This window comes from Pyrgilauda ruficollis, unplaced genomic scaffold, assembly GCF_017590135.1.
Source record: "Pyrgilauda ruficollis isolate IOZ18807 unplaced genomic scaffold, ASM1759013v1 scaffold86, whole genome shotgun sequence".
NCBI classification, from domain to species: Eukaryota; Metazoa; Chordata; class Aves; order Passeriformes; family Passeridae; genus Pyrgilauda; species Pyrgilauda ruficollis.
Genome location: NW_024530599.1, coordinates 551,537 through 573,881, shown reverse-complemented (window position 1 = coordinate 573,881; position 22,345 = coordinate 551,537). Strand labels below are relative to the sequence as shown.

The window sequence follows — 22,345 nt, the reverse complement described above, 5'->3', positions numbered from 1 at the left end:
TTTCATATAAATGTAAACATTCAATTGTTTACAGATGTTTTAGAAGAAATGAATGTTCTTTCCTTTGACAACTAAACAAATAATTTACAAGAACTTCTGTGGTAGAATCATTGTAAGAAATCTTAAGAAAATATTAATTAGATTGCTAAGAAGTTTGCAGCTCTTGATTTGTCCAGAGTGTGCATCCAGGTAATCACCAATAAAAATATTCCCTGCTTGAAAACTGAGATCACCTGTGGACAGACAAATCCTTTGAAGTCTCTTCAATCCTTTGTGACCTTGAGTGATTTGCTTGAAATCCCGAGCTGCTCTTCAGTTGGACTGAGGGTTATTTCGAAAATGCATCGCCGAAGGTTCAAAAAACTGGAAGAAAAGTTTAGAGAGGTTTAAGCTGTGGGTTGTTAACCACTGTTAACAACAACTGAGTTAACCCACAAACCCATGTGATTTCTAACTCTCTCAGCAGACTCAAAATAGAACTGCACTACAAGGAGAATCCTCTTAGAATTTGATGCTCATTACCTGGATCATCAAAGCTCAGTTGTTAAGTATATATGGCAATGACTGTTCCTCCTAACCTTTATTTTTCCAGTGTTTAAACTGAAAAATGATGTAATGACATTCACTACAAGTTTTATAATACCAATACACTGAAGGTAAATACTTTTCCTGCTCTTGTTTCTTTCTCTGTTCTTTTTTCTTCACACCTGACATCATTAGCATCTTCAGCTTATTATATAACTCTTCTCCTGCCATCCTGCTATGTTCTCTGCATCCAAATAATATTCAGGACTCAGCAACTTTGGTCCATTCAGTGACTTTGTGTCTTCCTATGCTCCCAAATATAAAAGCTGCCGCTGCTTCTTTTTCTGGATTTATCATCAAAATTTTAACATCATGTCCTTATCTAGTTTGATTCTCTCCATTATTATTTTTTTAATTACATGAGAAACTGTAATATAATGTTACATATAAAAATTAAGATAGATAAATTTAGAAATAAGGTGCATAAGTTGATGTGGCAGTGGCATATGCATTGTGAGTTATGTGGCAAAGGTAATACTTGCAGCCCTCTAAAAGGGGACTCCTTGCACTCTAAATCAAGCAAATTTTAAAATAAACTAAGTGTGCAATTCATCTACCAAGGTCGCTGTCATAAATTAGTATTCAGCTCAATGACTTAGGAAGATTTAAAACAGAAAAAAGCCAAAATATGCTGTATGACAAAATAAAAACCTAGAATATCTTTTTCCTCATTTGCCAGAGAGGTTTGCTCTTCTTTCAAGAACTTTTCTATTTGTCCAATTTAGACAAATGTGTCTTTTTCATTACTGTTTAGAGCTTCTTGTGGATGGCAGATATTACTGTTCCCTACAGAACAATATGAACCATAGAAATGCGTCTGTTCCATCCCCCATGTACAAATCATGGGGATGCTACATCCTCAAACCTTCCACCTAATTTAATTTACCTTATATAGAGAGGGAGTAAGCTCTCTTTAGAGTAACTCTGGTGCTTTATTTTTTTCATAGTATAAATAGCACAGTGATATCACTATAATTAGCACCTGTCAGCATTAACTTATAAAACCTTCTGAGAGAAAAAGGGGCTTATCTTACAAGTATCTTACATCCTTTTCTGTGGTCTGAAAACTAGCATCAGTTATTTTGTACACTTTGTAGTCCTTTGGTTATATTAGGTTCTACCAATATACAATCTAACCAAATGCAGACAGAGAACTTTGCTAGTTTAATTTCTTTATTTTGACCAGTACAGTCGTTTGCCCTGCAATGCTATTGTTACTCCCCAGTACAAAACCATTAACACTGAAATATCTTATGTATCAAGTTGCACAGTGGATGACTGCTATTGAATAAGAATGTTTTCCCAGTTGTTCCAATAGAGAATCAAACCCTTCATTTAAATATTATTGCCAGAAGATGAACGTTATCCCCATCCATGTAAAAAAATCATTCAGGTGAATTGCTTAATTTTAAGCTAGATTTTTTTCTTTTTTTTTTTTGCTTCAGAGAATGGTGCTGTTTTGATTTAAAATATAGAAAATGGTTAATATTTTAATGAAAGTCTGCTACTAAGCTTCCTAGTTTGCAAAGCTTGACTTGGTGCAGTATGTATGGAAGTATAAATACGAAGTTCAGTCTAAAGCACTTTTGCTGTCTGTCCAGTCCTGGCTGCCCTCCCTGTGAGGGTGCTGAGGCCCTGGCACAGGTTACTCAGAGAAGCTGTGGATGCTTCATCCCTGGAAGTTTTCAGGATCAGATTGTACTGGACTTGGAGCAACCTGGTCTAGTGGAAAGTGTCCCTGCCATGGGAGGGATGTGGAATTCTATGCTCTTCAAGCTCCCCTCCAAACCAAACCAGTCTATGATGATAATATTCAAATGTTTAAAGGTGTACGTTTTATTAAGAACACCTTCTTCTTTATACAACCTTCCAAATCAAAAAATGTCTGTGTAATTTCCATACTCTTAGTTTACATGTGTAGTAAGAGAAAAGGTGATTAACCTGAAGAGAAAATTATTAATGGCAGGGGAAGAAAAAGTTATCCAAGGAGCACTTTGAAAAATAGTCAGTCCTCAAAGTTCTCATAAATCTTATGAGATGCCACACACAAAAATTACTTTTTCATTTCTGTAACACATTATCTAAGCCAAAGAAAATTGCTTAGTAGTGTATTGAACCAAACAGCTTAGAAAAGAGCTCCTCATTTCATGCAACTCTGCGTCATTACACTAACAAGGCTGCTCCTTCCAGCTGAGGCTCTGAATCCAGTACATGAAGTAAAAAACTCTTCTTGCTCCTCCTTCAAAGCCAAAGGCAGAGCCTGGCCAGAAAATAATGATAGCAGTTGAAAATGACCTTTGATTCCAGTGCTAATAACCTGCTTTTACAAACAGTCTCATGAAATGCCTGATCCATTCTCTGTGTACCTCCAAAGCCAGTAGGCAGTTGTTTGGTTTAAGCACATGAATTGGTGAATGATCTTTGTGCTCAGAATGGTGTACTGGAAATTTGTTTATTTCAATAAATTAATTAGATTTTTTTCCTCTTTCTGGTTTTTAAACAAAAGTCCCATGAACTCAAAAAAGTACCTTAAAAAAGCTAATATACCTGAAATAATGCACAAAATGCATTTTTTAAATTGAATAAACTGAATAATACTGTAGCAACATTAAATCTGTTAGGCCTGAGGGAGCCAAATATTAAGTTTAACTGCCCTTGAAGCACTCCATGCTTTGTTCACCCAACCTTTGTATCTCCTCTCTTTGGAATTAAAAGCTTACATATTTTTAATACATTTTTAAAGTAAAAAGATTCCTGGTTGTTGAAAGTAACAACTGGTGATACAACATTTGAATTAGAAACCTAGCAGTGTGTACCACAATTATTATTAGTTATAACTGAGTACACAAATGCAGAAATGTAATTTAGGAAGAAGAGCTTGGTCAAAAATTACACAATTGTTTAAATTCTTCATAATTCAAAACACCCCAGCTGTCAATACTGTTCTCTTTTCTAAGTCTTGCTGCTGGATTTCTGTTAGTGTATAATGCTACTACAGAACATAATTTCTGAGCATGTTTGTGAGCTTGCAGAGTAGCATTTAAAAATATTTATAGTCAGCACTTAGTCCTAGATTTTGGAAGAATTTTAAAAGCCTGGTTCTAATGTTATTATTAATATACGAGGTTTAGTGTAAATATTTCATCAGCACCAAGGGAAATGGCAAGTATGTTCCAAATATTTCCAGATCCAGAATGTGAATGGTTTAATCACTGGAGTCTTGGCAAGCTGAGGAGCTGGCCTCTAAACAGAAGTTGTCATGATCAGACATGAGCTTTTTCAATACCTCCCTTCTCTGACTGAGAAAAGTAATTTGCACACATAGTCAATATTTTAAGAGCAGGATCAGTAACTCTGGCACAAATGCTAAATTTAACACTGGGCAGGGCTGGAGTGGCCAGGAGCTGGCAGCTGTGACCTCTTGAGAGACATCTGCAGGAACATTTGTGAGAGACAGTGTCTCCTACCCTCCTGCCCTCACAATTCCATAGAAGCTGCTTGGCAGCACACTCCATCTCTGAGAGACAGCATTTTCCAGATCATACTGGTAGCAAAAATTAGAGTCTGCTGGAGCAGCAGCCTTCTAGCAGAGGTGAGGTGCCACCAGTCAGCTGATCAGCACTGTCTCCTTTCTTTGAACTGCAGAGTCTCTTGGCTGCCCACAAGATTTCCCTCAGCCTGCTTTACCTTTAATCTAGGTAACAAAGGTACAGCCTGATCCTCACTCATACCAGTTTTCCAGCCTCTGTTTTTATTGATGTAGGGACTTTGTGCATTTGGTGCTATCTAAATACCATCATTATCTCTCTAGCTGTCCTAAATAAACTAAATGTACCAATCAAATTGACTGCAATGTACAGTGAGATCCAAAACTCTATAGCAACGAGGCAAATTAATATCTTTTTTACCAAAGAAATAGGACACCATTAATTTTATTTAGTCAAAAAGGGGGAAAATAGAGATTTAAAGCATTAAAGGCTTAAAGTTTAATGACTGATTACTGACTGATTATTCTAGACATTCTCAGTTTGCAGAGCACATGTCTTTTCTGGACCTTATGGATATCTAAAGGTGTAATCACTCTGTGCCTGATTCAAACAAACTTAAGAAAATATTTTTCAGCCTTATTTTCATGAGGCAGTATAATTTATATGAAAAAACAGGAAAAATGTACTGACATACAAAACTAGGGACTCTTGATTCACAAATTTTATACTGCAGTTATTAATATTTTATACTAGATAACAAATTTTTGGGGAGATTTATGGTATTAGCTTCCTGAGAAAACCTTGGGATATTAAAGTTCTTATCTCTTTCACTTCATGGCTTCAACAGATATTTCTACCATTCCTTACAACAGGTTAAGAAATAGAAGATTTAAGATCAGTTTGTTTGCTGAGAATGTCATCCTGTGCTGTCTTACAGAGCATTTTCTGCTCAGTGCAGCATGAGTTAGAGAGAAGTGTTTACATTTCCCCTCCTCAAACAGCCTTTCTGCATTGTACTGAGTGCTACAGATGATTTCTTTGGAGAAAATATTCTAGTATTTCTCAGAAAGGACTGATGAACTGAGTTGCAACAGTAAATGAACAACTGAAATAATGCTGGCCAAGTAAACATATTACATATTATAGATGAGTATTCAGAAAATTTACTACTCACTTCCATAGTGTCTTTTGAAAGATAAACAACCCAGTACACCAGGTTGAATCCTGCAAATGCCACTGGAAAGAGGATCCTGGAATACTGGTCTATTTTACTTGCACCTCCAATAGCTGGTGGTTGTGGTGGGGCTGGTGGAGGAGCAGGCAGAGGCTGACACTGGGATGCAGTGTTTGATATTATGCTGGCTTCAGGAGATTGCTCTGTCTGAGATGCTATGGAGTTCACTCGCTTCTTCAGGTTAGAGTTGGAGTCAGAATGCTGTGAGAGAAAAAAGAAGAGGGAAAAAAAGTGATATTTGGATGTGATATTCACATGCCCTCCGAACAGAGAGAAGTTGTGAGACAAGCAGAGAAGAAAGAAAACATAATTCTTATCTCTCTTGCTGTGCTGAAGTGGAATGCAATATTGAGATTGTTTACCCAAAGTGAGAATGTTTTGTTCCCCTGGCCTATCAGGGAGAGCGTGTGTGTGAGTCCAGACTGTCACCAGACAGTCACGAGAGAATTGAGATGAGTGCAGTGTGTGCAGCTGTGAGCAAGGGTGAGTGCAAGGCAGATTCAGTTAGATGCAATGTATATAATATAGAACAATAAAGTAATTTAGCCTTCTGATAATGGAGTCAGATGCCTCATCATTTTCTCTCCCTCACACATGCCTAAGCTGCCCGTGCATCAATATACATAGTCTTAGGTTTTGTGATCTTTAGACTTCTTTCCACCTTTTAAATGAACTTCCTGATTTTATTGTTGCTTCTCTGCTATAGTACAATCTCAGAAAATCACAAAAATAATGCATCTGTACAGAAAGATATATATTTTTATGGCCTAAAGCTTGGTTGTAAAGCCATGAAAGAATATGTGCTTTTCACATTGTTAACACTGTGATAAGTGGAAGCTCCAAGAGAGAAAAAGAGAAGACGGAGTTAAAAGGAAAAGAAGGTAATGGTGTATCTAAATTGTAGTAGGTTGATATGACTGAAGTTTGTGTAGATATGGATCAAGATTAAACCAAACAGCAATACAGGCTGGCTCAGGTGCAATCTTCCCTGGCTGAACCCATTGATGAGTTTGGTAAACACTGAATGGAGTCAAGCAGTCATGCAAGAACTAGAAAAGTGCTGCACAAAAGGCAATGGACTAACTTTACAGCTGCTGAAGACATGAATGCTGAATTGTCCTCTTGTTTTTTCTAGGAAAAAAATTCCTTTTTACATATATCTCATAATTCCCACAGCACTTCCATGCATACAAATGAAGAAAAATATACTTAGCTGTAATGGGACTATTTTTATTTTCATTTATGGTGAAATGAAACCAAATTACTCCCATATTTTGTGCAGTATTTGCAGCCAGGTCCAATTACTCTTCAGAAAGCTGTATTAAACTCTTCTGAAAATTCAGCCCAGAACTCAGGGACATGTAGAACTTGCCTCTTAGTTACTAGGCTAAAATGTACATTAATTTTGTACATCTGTTTTATTTGGGACCATGATGCCATTATTTTACTTTCACCAGAGTAGAAGTGATAGAGTTCTTCCTTGCAGAAATGATTAGGAACAGGACCTATCCCAGGCTCTAAGCCTGCTCTAATGGATATCAATTGCTCCCTTTCACAGTAGTGTCAAATAGGAGGAAATATTCAAAAACCTTGCTGCTCCTGCCACATCCCAGGATGGCCATTTGTGGATGCATGGCAGCAGCTCTAAGATTCATCTGATGGCTGAGAAAACACAGAGGGATGCCAAGAGTGACTTTGTTTGTTTGTTGCTTGTTTTGAGATGAAGTACTGTAGTGTTCTGTTAATATGGAGCTTAAGCCTAAAACTTTGTCCATAAAATTAATTTCCCTGATTATTGAGGAAAAATCTTGTGCACAAAATCACATAACATACACAGATGTTCATGGATTTGAATACAAAGCTTTTTCGGTCAGCAGAACGAGATGACCAAATGGCTGAAGCAGATGAGGGAAGTCTTGGACAATGTAAATAACTCCCAAAATAACAGCACATACATCTATAGTAAAATGGATGACTAACATTGGAATGATTTTAAGGTAGAAAAATGCTATTAGATAGGCAATTTCCAAAGCCATTCATTGGGAGTGATTTAATGACAACCATTCACATAAATGTAGCCTGCTGTCAGCATTTTTGGGATTTATCTTGCAGGATTTCTAAGCATGGGAACAGATTTTAGTCAATCAGATAAATGACTGAGTCACTAAAAGGAAAAGAAGCATTTTCTGATAAATTTCCACTCTTGTACTTGGGCCACAATTTCTAGATAACAGACTAACCTAGCACAACTGGTGTCTCCTGGGTGACTTAAAATAGCTGTAACAGGAATTATCCTTCCAGAAGTCATTGTTACTGTCAGAGAATCAGAACAAGTGACATTTCCACAACAGGATGCCAAGTTCTGTTCATGAATGAATGGACTGGTATCCAACTAAAATTAGGGAGAGATGGATTTCTCACAGCTGATTTTAATCTAAACAAAAGGTGAAGAGTGAAGTAAGTTTTCCTTACTTCAAAAGGAAAAATGTACTTTTTCTCTATATATTTCTCTTACCTATTGCTCTTTTTCTTCCCCTACAACCAATCATCACTTCCAATTTGCCCTCTATACATTATATGACTGGTGTCGTGCTCTGAATGGGTATTAAAAAGTGCTCTGTGCCTATCTGGAACACAGATGTTTCGTTTTGTATTTTGCAGTAACACAGAAAGCAACAGACAGATTTAAATGGAGGATGAGCCACAGATGTGTCACAGAAACAGAAAGAGGGTTATCCATGTCCACTTGCGCTAATCATAATAATAATAATCCCCCTCTCTGAGCAGACTGCCTGGCTGAGCCTGCCTGCCTGCTTTCACTCAAGTTCTGTTCCATTTGCCTGCATGCCCTGCTTTGAACAGAACTGTACAATTTGTAAGGCATCTTGTTTTTTCAGTCTTGTTTTTCAATGTCTGTGGAATAGCTTGACCTTTTGTGGAGACTGTGTGGTTCCTAAAAATACAAGTATTAAGGTGGATCTTAGTCCTTTTTAACTACAATATTCTGGTACAAGGAGGGTCAAATTCTATTCTGGATTATTCAAGCATGAATCAGGAATTATAGTGCTGAGGTGACGGAGTTAATAGTAAGTAGAACAGATGTAGTGTATGGTCTTTGGATGATGTTTAGTACTGAACATATTTAGAATGTGGAGGTAGGAAAATCTTTGTGGTCATTTGAATAAGCACTTGGAAAAGTGTAATCCTGGTCATTATTTTATTTATATTTATTAAATCTTATTCCTATAAAAGGAGGATTGCTAAAGTAGGAGCATTATCTCAATGTGATTTCATCTCAGGAAAAACCCTGAGTAGTTCTTTTAACTATCTTTAACAGTCCTGTGTCCCCGTAACAGCAAACTCAGGTCAAATCTATTTTCTTCTAAATCCCTACTCAGGATATGGAATTCTAAGTCCAAATTTATCTCAGATGTGTAATGAGGATGTCTCTCAGTATGGGAGTTGTTTGTAGCCCAGACTGCTGCCCCAGAACCACAACTCGTATTTTTCATTGGAATTCACTGCTAAACCAAGAACAGGAGGCAGTGAGGAGACCATATAATTCCATATTACCACTGTTCTGAACAGCAGCTACAGTAATTTGTTTACTGTATCTAGATTTAACTTCTCCTTCTGACAAAGATTACATACACTAACATCATGAAATGTTAACAAAACAGAGAAAATGGAAATGAACAGCCTATTTTGCATAGCTTCCAGAGCCAATCACTCAAGTGAGGACTGTTTTACAAGCAGCAAGAACAAGAAGCCTGAGGCACAGCACACTCTGTCGTAAGGAAATAATGGATTTTCTGAAGTTACTGAACCTTGATTCAGAGGAACTCTTGCACTCATATGCAATGTTAGTCCCATCAGGCAATTAAACTTGCAGCTCTGTGTGAGGAGGCAGTGACACAGAGCAGATTGCCAGGCCATTGTTTAATGTGAGACACCACCACACTGCACTAGGCAGCACTGGTATGTAAATGGCCTGTAAGGTACAGTCTGCCTTCTTATAGAGCTTTGCAGCCAAGCTATCCAACCCCTGGAAAGCTCACAAAGCACTCTTCTCCTGTCCATAAAGCTCTGCTCTCTCACAACCTTCCTCAATATCACTAGAAGTTGCTTATACTTAGAATATCTCAGGAGATATTCTAAGAAATTTCACCAAATTTCTTGCCTTCCAGATATAAAAAAAATACAGCATACATAACCTTGGAGAAAATAAAATTCTTTGTCTGCTTTTTCTGATTCTTTTGGTGCATGCTAACTGTGATTTATGAATGCACTTTGTTCTTATGTTTCTTTCCCTCAAGAGATTTCTGTAATTCATATTTGTAGAATTCTCTCCTCTGTTGCTTTGTACTGCAAATGCATATTCTCACTATCAGTTTAGTTTATGATTTAACAGCAACATCAGTCTCTTATATATGCAACCCAGATACTAACTTTAAAAAAAATGAATAGCTGTATGTCCTTCCTTATCTCTCTTTTACTCACATCTCTTTTTCCTGCTTGCAATGCAGTAAAAAGAGGTTCATGAGAATAAACTCTAAAGGTTTAGATAAAAATAATGTGTTAATTCTTTTCTTCATAATTTATTTGATTAAAGACACTGAACTTTCCTTATATCAAAACACACAAACACACAAACCAACCTAGAACCAGAGCTCAGTGTCTATAAAAGGCAGAATGCCTAATTAAATATAAAACTTTTTTTTTTTTTTTTTGCCTCTGCTCATTAGTAGATACAGTTTGAGAAATTTCAGCCATTACAGACATAACAGCATGCTAGTGACTTATCTCCCAAAGGGGGAGTTAAACATGGTTTAGCCCCTACATCCACCAGTGTGATCTGCAAAAACTCTCCTTAGCTCTTGAACAAGCCATATGCAGCATCTTCCAGCAGGAAAGTTCACTACACTATGCAACATCATCTTTTGGCAGTGACTAAGGAACCTCCTTCAACACAGTCCTGTGCAGTTTCAGTATCCATCTCATGGCACAGATTCATTATAAACCCTAATTTGGACACTTCAAATGTCTCATCTGTGGGATCTGATTTTAAAAAAAGTCTATTGCAAATAATGTGTGAATTGCTATAAACAGTGTCCTGCATAATCAAAAGCTGAGTGTAGTTTAGAAGTCATTAACAGCCCTAGCTTCAGGCATCTCTTTAGGAATTTTAAATTACCTTTGCTAGAAACATTGAGGAAAAACATGCAGACTTGTTTTCATCATTTTTTACCCTAGTAAAAGGGTTAAATCACTTAGGTTAAATTGCTCACTTAGAGCAGGGAAAACCACACTCAACTCCTTTCTTAACCTCCACGAAATGAAATTCACTTCTCTCAGAATATAGCCTAAACATCAGGTGAGAGTGAATAAGGGGAGAGGCTGTTACCTATTACTTCAAAGCTATTTTATTTTGCATGGAAAAATCTAAGTATCTATATAGGCAGGAAGCATAACTGAAAAATACCCAATGCCCTTTGTATTAAAATTGCTGTCATATAAACCAGATATGCGGTAAGGAGTGCACAGATTGGAACCCTGGTCATTCTCTTTTCAAAGGGAATGAGCTATGGTAGAGTTTCTTCCTAACATTTATTTGTAGCATGCCAGAAAAAACATATAATTGGCACAGAGCCTCTCTGCTGTCAAAATATGTTTTTACATGAAACAGATTTAAATTTTCAAAGCCACGTTTGGCTCTTAAATCTATCAGTGTCTGCCCATATGTTTTTTTCCTATAATTAAATTTACTTGATTTTCTTACTACCCTCCTGCAAAAAAAAAAAAAGTACTGGGATTAGGCCTCAATGTTTCAGTCAAGACCTTAAAGCATATAGCTGTTTTAGGGTGATACCTAAAGCATGGTTGGTGATCCAGTTACACCAGGATACTCATTAAACATAATCAGTATATTCTGACATAATGGTAGGAAACTAAATCCTCTATACCATTGACATACAGCTGTTCTGCAGCTGGCCAGGTTAAAAAGAATAAGAATCCTTTCCTGCCCAAGCTGTGTTGTTTTGAAAAAAGGCTGGAGGGAGAAGGAAGCTCTCCCAGAGGTATTTCACTGCTCTGTGCTGATTTCTGTTAAAACATGAGGACTTTTAGAACATAACTGTGAGCAAGCTGTTACAGGGTGGTAATCTTTTGTCTTTTAACAAGTAGCCTCTCACATGGAAAGGATGTCTTTTGATCCATGGGGTTACTCCCTGATCATCCCACAAAGCATTTCTGCCAATGGTGTGCTCACACAGTATCACCAATCCCCTTCCCCTGCAACTTCCAGGACTGGGATCTCCCTGGGAAAAGAAAGCCATCAAGAGGAAACAATGCAACTGATGTAGAAAAGATACATTTGAAACGGATTTAAAAGCTAAATGCCATCATGGTTTTATATGTGTATGTATAAGATGTTTGGTTTTGACATGCTAAAAACAGCTTCCACCATATGAGTAAGAACAGCTTTGTGTCAGGGTCCAGATGATTGCTCAGCTTGCTGCCCTCGTGTTCTGCAGAGGAACACCCATAGTTTTGTATTTCACACAGGGATTGCCTGCAGCTGATGGAGAGAGCAAGCCAAATCTGCTCTCAGTTAACTGAGGTAAACAGAGAGGCTTTCCTGGAGCCAGCCCAGGCCTGCTGGGCTCTCTGCTGAGCACATGGGCACAGCCTCATCTCTCTTGCTGACCCCACCACAGTTCAGTGGCTGCAGCATTTTCTCCTACTTTCATTCTACAGTAGAGCAGAATTTGGTGATCTAACATATTTCTTTTCTGAGTGTACAGGTTTTTTCTCTACATTATAAAAACCTGTGTGAGAGACTTTATTTGAATAAAGTAAAATTTTAAATAAAATTAACTAGACTGAAGGGGAAAGAAGGCTGCTTAATATTTTAAATTTTTTGTTTGTTTTTTTTTCACAAAAACTTTAATCTGGAATTACAAAAAAGAAATATTCTGTAGATATGTTTATCTTGACTCTAGCCCTCACTCTAGCAGGACACTGAGTATTATGCTCTGTGCCTTAAAAATAACTGCTCTAGGACCAGTAATGTAGCTATAGAAGCACAAGGCTCAGTGAGAATGACAGTCCAGAGGAAATGGTCATACACATGCAATCAGCCTGTGTTAAATACACTGCTAGCATTCAAATTAGACACTTCAGGTCTGTGTCATATGAAATGATATCACTGACTGCAGTCTATCTATGGATGTGTCAACATACAAAAGTTCCTTCCCCCTTATCTCTACCAAAGGAAAAAAAAAAGGAATGAAAAAAGAAAAGCTTCTTAAAATCTGTTATCCTATAATCACTCCTTTTTCCCAGAATGCCCTTCTGGAAGGGAACCTTTTAAATCCAATAGCTAATTCTTCTAGAAACCTTTTTGACTACATCATCTTGCCCTCGATTTTAGGTACCCTTTGTTTTTATGATCTCACTGAGTTTGCTCTTTCTCTTACTGCAGTTCTCACAGAGAGCTGATCCTGGGAGAAAAACGTATTGGATGTACAGGGCTTGAAAATGGCTGTCTTGCCTTGAGCAAGATGAGGTCTGTAGAATTTTGTGGACATTGTGGGCTGTTTTAGAGACTGAGTTTACTTTGGGGCCTAAATGTTATGGGATTTACTACTCTTCTAAATCTGTATGCTGTCAGCTAGATGTAAATAATTTTCTTGAGGAGATTGTTGCAGGGTGCTTCCTAGACGTGTATTTTATTCCTAGATGATTTCTTTTTTCTTTTGTTGGTTTTTACTTGGAAAACCTAACAATATTTACAAAACAGGAAGGAGGGTCTTCAGTTTGCTCTTTGCTTGTCTAAGACTGAAGACCTTGATAAGAAACTTGAGCCTTTTAACTTCTTTATCTTTTATTCATTTGTTCAACCAAAATTTTATGTCTGGTGCCTATCTTGGTCAGCTGGGATTCATAGCTCATGTAAATTTGGAAGAGCCCTATCATCAGAAACAAGTTCTTAGCTTATCTGGGAAGAAGCAGGAGATTATTTTTGGATCAGTTGTTTTCCTGAGACTGGGAATGTGAGGGGAGTGGCCACACTGAATGCACCAGCAGCACGCGCAGAGTCAGCCTAAATGTTTTCATATTGCTCAGCAGGTACTTTTCAGGGAAAACAAAAGTAGTATGTTTTGTTTTGTTTTTTTCTTTCTAGTAAACCTCCTTATGGTTAACTCAAACTTGAATAAGGAAGTGTGTGAAAGACAGATACAAGCTGTTGTTCCTCTTCAAGATGTAGTAGCTATCAATATTTTCTTCAAGCTATATAAAATCAGGTGAACTTTTTTATTTTTCTTTTCTGATAGCCTGTCCTCCAAAAAAAGAGTCAGCAAAACTTATCAACTATGATTTTAATAGTTTGAAAGTACTTAAATGTTGTAACTTTAACTCCTATTTATCAGCAAATGTGGAAAAATTACTCTTTGGTGGGTAAGGTGTTGCCTTGGTATGGGCACCTCTTAGACTGACTCCCTTATTCAATTATGGATTCAGAGGTTTTGCAAAAGGTCATTCAAATTGTTATTTCTCTAAAAATGGAAATCATGGTGGTAGTAAAACTGATTTTGAAACAGGAAGGCCACAATGATAAATAGATGAACATATGCTGTGAGACAGCATTCACAATTTAGCATAAGATTTACAGAGTGAAATTTGCAAGCAATTCTGACACAGTTTTTTGATACTAGAAAGACTTCCTCTCTTTCACGTGTACTAAAATCTATCCTTCATTTATGTTTTTTCTCCTCAAAGCTTCCACCAACACAGTTTTCAGTAAGGTAAGAGATGCCAAGTTTATGTATAGGCTAACTACCCATCTTCCAAATGGCTCACTTATGGTCTGTACCCTTGCACTACAGTGATCCCATAATCATCTGGACAACGCACATGTTCATTCCATTGAACACTGTCACACAAACTCTGCAGACTTGCTGGGAGCTACAGCTGCCTGCCCACACTGCCTACAGCATTGCTCAGGAGAAGTATCATGGATAACAGTCTAATGGCTTTCCTTAAATATCTTGCCAAATAAACATCTCTCCAGAAAATCATATTGCAAATTTAAATAAACACTACAAATAAATGAAGTATTTTCATTTTCTGGAATCAGAACAATGCTTTGATAAATAGACACAATCTGGTTGCATAATCTGCTTCAGGTTAAGATCACTTTAATATTGTTTTGCATTCACTACTTCAGCTGCCTGTTCCTATATGATGCTTATTATCAGAAAAGCGAGCAATTACCGAGACAATCTCGTCCTCTGCCGGTACAGTTGCTGCTGATAGTGCTGCTGCCAGTGCTGCTGCCCTGGCTGCCTTCCTCATTGCTCTCTGAGCCTGGAGATTGGTGAAGTAGTTGACAGCTGCAAACTCAATAAGTGCAGAAAAGACAAAGGCAAAGCACACGGCTATGAACCAGTCCATGGCGGTGGCGTAGGACACCTTGGGCAGAGAATGGCGAGCGCTGATGCTTAAAGTGGTCATCGTGAGGACTGTGGTGATTCCTTGGAAACAAGAGAAAGAAATGGGGGGCATTAGAACTTGGCTTCAGCCCTGATACTCTTAAATTCACATATATGAAAAAAGCCATTTTATTTTAGCTGTAATCCTGCATCCCAACAAGACTCCTAAGTATTTTGTATCCTTAAATAACACATGTATACTGGATTCAGCATCTAAAAGGTCTGGAAAAACTTCCTTAATGCATTGAGGAGACTAAAAGATAACAACATTCTACATGGGACAGCTTCTTAGAATTGTGATAAACATGGCTACAACAAAATCCAGACTCAAAATATGAAGGAGGTTTTCCTTGTGGGTTAGTAAGTAGAATGTTTGGCAGAAACCTGGATTCACATATTGTCATTCTCCAACAATGATCCTCTCTTTCTCCAGTTGTAGTACAAGACAGACCATGGCTTACAGAACCCTCACAAATCAGTCAAATTCTACATTAGAAACAGTCAGAGCCTGATCCAAACATTTCAAGTAACAATGCTTTGGTCTCCTGAGCTGCTGTCTTTAATCAGTGGATACATTTTTTAAGATTCACTAAGAGTATCTGGATTTGAAAGCTCCCCTAGCTACAGACAGGGAAGGACAGAAAAGCTACTTCTCTAGAGCTGCTTATCTATTTTCACAGAGCAAATCTGCTCATGTAACCCATGGGCCCCATGGTGTTCGTCACATGAATTCATGAATTTATTCTTTCTGTTTTGGAGTGTACAGCATTAATAATGTAGGAAATATACTTACTTCCTACTGCTGCCTGATACAAGCAAAAAATGCAAGAACAAGCTCATCATTTAAATACAAGCCTCCATGACTCATATTTACTTATAATTATGCCTGCTAGAATGTAAAAACTGTGGGTATTTAAAGACAGTAAGGTGGAGAATATCCTCTTCTATTTTCTGCAGCTGGGAAAGGGTAGGTGGCAAAGTAAAAGATGTTTTAATGTCATATTGTGATGGTCATGTTGAGTTGATGAAGCAATATGCTATGAGTGATGCTCAGAGGAAAGGATGCAGTGTCATAGCATATTGCAGCATCCAGAAAGGGTGACATTATTTTCAGAGTTTCTCTGCAACTCTTTCACATGATGTGGCTTGCCAGCTGTCTGAGGTTAACTACGTCCCAATGTCATTACTTATCACGTTTTAATGAAATACAAATAGGAGATGGTATAGAAATATGTAGGATTCCTACTTCTCCCAAATCTGCCAGACTCATTTTATTATATGAATACAACTATGCTGAGATGTATTTTAATTTCAAAGGTCCAGAGTGAACTCTTTGAAATGACGTGTGATTAGATTAGAATCTGTCCATGTGCTAGTTAGTAATAAAATTGATATATTCTGTATCTGAATAAAAACTTACTGCAGCAGGAATTTAACTTAGGAATACGTCTCCTATTCTTTTACAGATATAGATAAGAATTCTCTCCATGTGGAGTGAATATTGATGAAATGCACTGCACTGTGGAAAGCTACTTCATCAAACTGAATACCAAATTGCAGTTGGTAAACTGTGCAACTGCTGATTGTTTACCCTTGTCTTTACATTTTGAACACTTCTTGGTAAGTTTTGAAGGATGTGTTACATAATGCAAACACTGAAATCTGATAGCTGGCATCCATTTTGGAGGTAAACAAAGTCCTTAAATTATTTTGTGCTGAAAAACTGGTTTAGGCACATTGTTATTCTTCTACTATTAATTTCTCTTCTTTCAAACTTAGTTTTCAGAATTACAAGTAAAAGTGAAAATTCATAATTCAAGTATTTGTAGTATGATGCATTTTAAACCTTCTCCATTTTAAAATTTTCTTTTTCACTGAAAAAGACCAGAAGTCTTTTTTTGTCATAAGGAATTTGCTCTCTTTTCCTTAGATTAAGGTATTCAGAATCCATGGGATTTTGAACAAGTCAGGACTACAAATTCAGACTGTGCCCTGGGAGAAATACAAATGGAATAATTCTTTTAAAATGCTATCATTATTTTCCACAATACAGAAAGGAGTTAATTTTACTCTTTCATAAAATGTTTTCTCAAGTCCATGTTACTCTTCAATACAACACCTAGGGACTGTCATTCCAGTCTGGGGTATTTAAATAATTATTATCAAATCAGCTACAGACCTACCTGCACAGCTCTTCAGGCATGTACAGTTACCTTCCATGCCCACAAGTATATGTTACTCAAAATGTAGAGGATGTGACTCTACAATCCAGGCAGCATCATATCTGGAGTATAAACCTCAGATATATATGAACCAGGAGGCTCAAAGCTTTGAGAGCATTAATTCAAACCACTGGAAAGAAAGAAAAAGGCCCTGCCATGCAGTATGGATATATCTTTCTCATTATAACTTCAACCTGTGCTAGGGACATTATTCATCTCACTGATCTTTATCCATCTAAAGCCCTTGTTACCTTCGTAACCAAGGGGAAGAGAGCACTCCAGAATGAGTGTTAGATGGGGTACCTTATGTCAGATAACAACTCCATTCAATCTGATTTTTTTTTTCCTTTTAAAGCTTTAACTCATATTGGTTTCATGAGACAATAAATCCATAGGGGAAAAAAATCCTCTTGAAAAAAAAAGGACATTTACTTTGAAATTGTCCCTTTCTGCATACAAAAATACAATTGGAATACAATTGAAAATTGTCACAAACAAGTCTGGCTACCCAAACATTCTGAGTCAAGAATTTTGACCCTCATAGGCAAATTGACTGTCATTTCACTTTAGTATTTACTTTTGCTGACTGAAACCTAGTAGCTGCCTTTCCTAATCCCCCCTGGCTTGCAGTATCTGATTGATACAACGAATTCAATACAGTGAATGAAATGAATGACAAAAGGAAAAACACAAATACCAGCCACAGTTCTTGCTGGAACAGATTCTTTGTTAATCCAAAACACAACTTGAGACAAGACGACAGTCATGATGCATGGAATGTATGTCTGAATGAGATAGTAGCCTATTTTCCTCTGCAGATGGAAATAGAGCAGCTGGAGTGAATATTCACCTAAAACAAACAAGTAATGAAAGGAATGAATGAATGAATGCTGGATGTGATGCTGAGCTCAAAGACCTTAACACAGCATACCAAAAACTGTCCTGGCTGGAACAGACTCCTTGTTAATCCAGAAAGACACCTGAGAAAGAATGACTGTCATAATGCAAGGAGTGTATATCTGTATCATGAAGTAGCCCATCTTCCTTTGCAAGTGGAAATAAACTGTCATGATTACATATTCACCTGTTAAGAGACAAGTATGTCAGCATTATTCTGGCAACATGTGAGTGAACATTATTGGCTTAAACCCAACATAATATGTTCTGATGAAATCACAGACCTCTTAGTGCATAATAAAAATAAGCTGCTTAAAAAAAGGTAAAATGACCTTATGGAAACAGAGCAGAATAATATTCATTTTATGCATTGTTTTTACTGGGGTGGAGAGGCAGTGGGCATTCTTAAGAATCTCATGAAAAAATTTTGTGTTTGATGGGACTGTACTGAAAAGCTGTCTTTTAAGAGACAATGGTTAGAGTGGTTAGAGTCTGTCCAAGGGTTTTACATTTTAAAATGGCAAAAGATAATTAATTTCACTATATATGAAAAAACCCTGTAATTTATTATCAAGATGTCTCACAACACCAGTAGTTTCCACATGGCTCCATCTTACCTGTGTTAGATTTAATTGTTTCACTAGATACAGTTTGTCCTATGAGGTCATACTGCAGAAGACTGGAAGACTCCTGTGGTACTTCTACTGAATGCAGTGGTCCTTTTTTCCAAGTATAAATTATTTCACTTTTTGGATAAGCATCTGAGAAATAGAGGGTAAAATGACCATGATGTATTTTATAAGCAATTGAAAAAATAAACAGAATAATCCCTTTTGCAGCTCAAATGCCCACAGAAACATGCATCCTACTCCAGTAAGTTCCTAACCTCATTAATGGCAAAAAGAAAATAAAAACCAAACCAGTAAGAGAATGGCTGAGGTGGGACCTGACATGAGCTAGCTGTCACTTCTTAATTTGCTATAAAACATGCACATTGATTACCACAGCTCAACTAAATATTTTCAAAATTGGTTACCACAGACTCCATATTTTCAAAATTATATGTAATACAGTAAATGTAGCAGAGGTTTTATAATTTGTTGAAGGACCAACTTTGACGACCAGAAGTGTAAGAATAATAAACAATAAAATATGCTTCAGCAGTCACCCTTCAGTGAATAAATCCATGTCTATATGAATGGTATAAGTCTCAGAGAAAAAGGTAAAATTCTAGTATAAAAATACAACTTAAAATTTCAGCTATGTCACTAAGTTATATCTTAGGATCTTCTGACCAAATGTGTTACTTTAATAAACTGAAAGATACAGAAAAACTTACAGCTTCCAAATTTCAGTGGACAAGCATGTCCGTCCATTGGGAAGTTCACCAAGCGCATAGGACAGTCAGCATTAATGGTTAGTCTAGAACACAGTTGTAGATAATGAAAAAATATGGTACAAAGGAAAATTCTGATAGAATCAAAAATACAGGTCAACCAAAAGCAGAACAAGCTCTCACCTCATAGTGTAAAGAATAGTTCCATTCTGCATAATTCTGAAAAGTTTGTTAGGAGTTGTCATATTGTGAGCAATTGATTTTTTTCCATTTCTAAAAAACGTGTCTGGTGTCCAAATTTTACTGACCATTAAATTGTTCAGTCTCAAAATTTCTGTTGGCCCACTAAACTTCAGCCTCTCATCAGTCCACGTCTGACGAAAGAAGACATCCATTGTGTATTCCTGCGGAAAATAAATAGGGGTTGACATCTGTGTGGGGGTCGGCAGTCCCAAGTGGCTGTGGGGACAGTAACTCCATGAGACACTCTAACACACATGTCCATGGCATTTCATTTACTGCTTAAACACTCAATCCTATTATCATTAAGTAGTTACTAAAAAAGTCATGCATGAAAACATATCCTATTTTCTTCTTATTTGAAGAACAGTTACAAATGAAGCAGTGAACAGATAATTGGACATGAGTAAGGAAAAAAAAAACAATCCTCATTGTACTCTCATAGATATTAATTTAATTCAAAGTGACTGAGGTCTAAGGAAATACAAACCTTTCAAAGTGAAAGACCAAGCTATCAGTGTTTAATTGCCAGAAACAAAAAGACACGCTCAGTGACTCTTCTGCAGCTTCCTTTGGATATTCACAAAGTGAGGACTGATCTGAGTCACATCACAGTAGGATTATGGTGTCAAGTTAATATTAAATCAATGGGACTTTTTTCCAAAAATTCTTAGTAATATTTTCACAAGTCTTCAGAAAAGAGCTCTCTGCAGAAGTTACTTAGGAAACAGTTAAACCTGGCCAGGGACAAATTTTGCAAGAATGCAAGTTATGCCTTCTCTTTGACTGATGAAGAGCAGTGGAAAACCTTTGGTAGTACTTGGATCCCACAGTTCCCAGGCTGCACACTGGATTGCAGGCAACCTTTCAAAGTGAAAGACCAAGCTATCAGTGTTTAATTGCCAGAAACAAAAAGACACGCTCAGTGACTCTTCTGCAGCTTCCTTTGGATATTCACAAAGTGAGGACTGATCTGAGTCACATCACAGTAGGATTATGGTGTCAAGTTAATATTAAATCAATGGGACTTTTTTCCAAAAATTCTTAGTAATATTTTCACAAGTCAGAAAAGAGCTCTCTGCAGAAGTTACTTAGGAAACAGAGTTAAACCTGGCCAGGGACAAATTTTGCAAGAATGCAAGTTATGCCTTCTCTTTGACTGATGAAGAGCAGTGGAAAACTTTTGATAGTACTTGGATCCCACAGTTCCCAGCCTGCAGATTGGATTGTAGGCTCAGGTGAGCTGATGTTAGAGGGGTGTAGAAGGGCAAAAACAGCAGCCCAAGTCAACCTCTAGAAAGAGAACAGCAATGCCACCCTCACTTCCATGACTTATCGTGCTCCTGGGGGCTACTGCTGTAGCTGCCCAAGTCTGAACCTCTGTCTACACAGACTGAGTCCACCCAAGCCTGTGGCTGCCTGAGTGTGGGGCACCCGGCATGACCAGGGCAGCTGTGCCAGCAATGTCAGCTGTGCATTCCCCTGCAGCTGCTCATTCCGTTGCCTCCTAGCAGGCAGCGTTCCCCAGCGCTGTGCCGGGACACGGGCGCTCACCATCCTCTTCACAGGGCTCAAGAGTCATCTTTTACCTGCGGCCGTGCCCTCACCTGGGGCTGTGTGCGCTCAGCCCCGCCGGCGCGGCCGGGAAATAGCTGTATGCAGCTCTGGCCAAACTGCTCTGCTGGGCCCTAGAGATTGTCAAAGAGATTAAACCTCGTAATCTGCTTTAATGACGGTCAACTCAGATGCCACCGTAATGAATCCCGGGAAAACAGAGCAGGGGCGGCCAGCGGGGCCCTTACCATCTCCACGTCGGACACCGGCCCGAAGCTGGTCACGTAGATGTCAGTCTTCACTTCTGTCACGGCGCCTGCGGGACACGGAGAGGGGCTGGGAGAAGAGCGGGGCCGGGGCTGCGGGACCCCTGTTCGAGGGCAGCGGAGACGCCCCGCAAGAGCTGCGGGGCACGGGAACTTTGCTGCTCGCCGCCGCTTTTGGGCTTCCACCGCCTCCCTCCCCCGCTCCTGCCACGGCCGCGGGACGAGCCGCTCCTGCCCGGGGCAGCCGGAGCGCTGCCTCGCCCTTCCCCTCCCGCCGGCTCCCCGAGGGACGAGGCTTCCCCACTACCTCCAAATCCCGGTCGGAGCCTGTTGTCGTAGCCGTCCAACAACTTGTCGAGGATCCGAGTGATGTTTTCCGAGTAGAGGTCCGCCCCGTCGCCCTGGTCCCCCAGCGCCGTCCCCACGCTGCGGGGAGAGGCGAGTCCCCGTCAGTGCCGGCCCGGGGGCGCAGGGAGAAAGGGCAGAGCCCCTCCCGCCCCTCCGGGCTGCGGGGAGCCCTCGGGGGTCGGCCTGTGGCGGGGGCTCACTCACCTCACAGCCACACACGCCCAGGCGAGCAGGAGAGCCATGCCGCAGGTGTGTGCGGGCTCAGGTGCCCTCAGACCCGTCAGCTGGAGCCAGTGTCGGCGCTCATCCTTGCCCCGGGTGAGCTGTGGCACAGCCCGGCTGGCTCAGCCCCGGCCCCGCGGCCCCGGGCCGGCCTGTGCCCGCGGCGGCTCCGTGAGGGGTGCCCGCGGCGGCTCCGTGAGGGGTGTCCGCGGCGGCTCCGTGAGGGGTGTCCGCGGCGGCTCCGTGAGGGGTGTCCGCGGCCGTGCGCGTCCCTCGGACTCGCCGCCGCCGTCCAGCCTCATCTGACCGCTCCGCGGGGGGAATTAGGGTTTGAAGGGACGGTGCGCGGTCGGAGAGCAGTGACAATAATCGAATAAGGCATTAGGGGAGATTAAAAGGAAGAAATCCACTGCTAGTTTTGGCATGGAATTAGCAGGGACCCGTTAGGAAATCTGGAAA

The 22,345-nt window shown here is 39.2% G+C and overlaps 1 protein-coding gene across 1 annotated transcript; it reads right to left on the bottom strand.

The window, feature by feature from the left end:
* Window positions 1–272: 272 nt before the first annotated feature.
* On the bottom strand, window positions 273–21,906 carry GABRA6 (gamma-aminobutyric acid type A receptor subunit alpha6). The gene is made up of 10 exons (XM_041488005.1): window positions 21,869–21,906; window positions 21,624–21,742; window positions 21,299–21,366; window positions 19,440–19,660; window positions 19,260–19,342; window positions 18,538–18,681; window positions 17,955–18,107; window positions 14,584–14,843; window positions 5,248–5,508; window positions 273–363 (listed from the first exon to the last, which is right to left on the bottom strand). Exons 1-10 carry the CDS (start codon window positions 21,904–21,906, stop codon window positions 313–315), a joined length of 1,398 nt encoding a protein of 465 aa, XP_041343939.1. The 3' UTR covers window positions 273–312.
* Window positions 21,907–22,345: the final 439 nt, after the last annotated feature.

Excerpts from the sequence above, each read along its gene's own strand:
- GABRA6 (XM_041488005.1), bottom strand. The coding sequence starts at position 21,906 with ATGGCTCTCCTGCTCGCCTGGGCGTGTGTGGCTGTGAG. Across the intron at positions 21,743-21,868 it reads TGGGCGTGTGTGGCTGTGAG|CGTGGGGACGGCGCTGGGGG; the intron begins GTGAGTGAGCCC and ends CTCTCCCCGCAG. Across the intron at positions 364-5,247 it reads TTTCAAAAGACACTATGGAA|TTTTTTGAACCTTCGGCGAT; the intron begins GTGAGTAGTAAA and ends CTTTTCTTCCAG.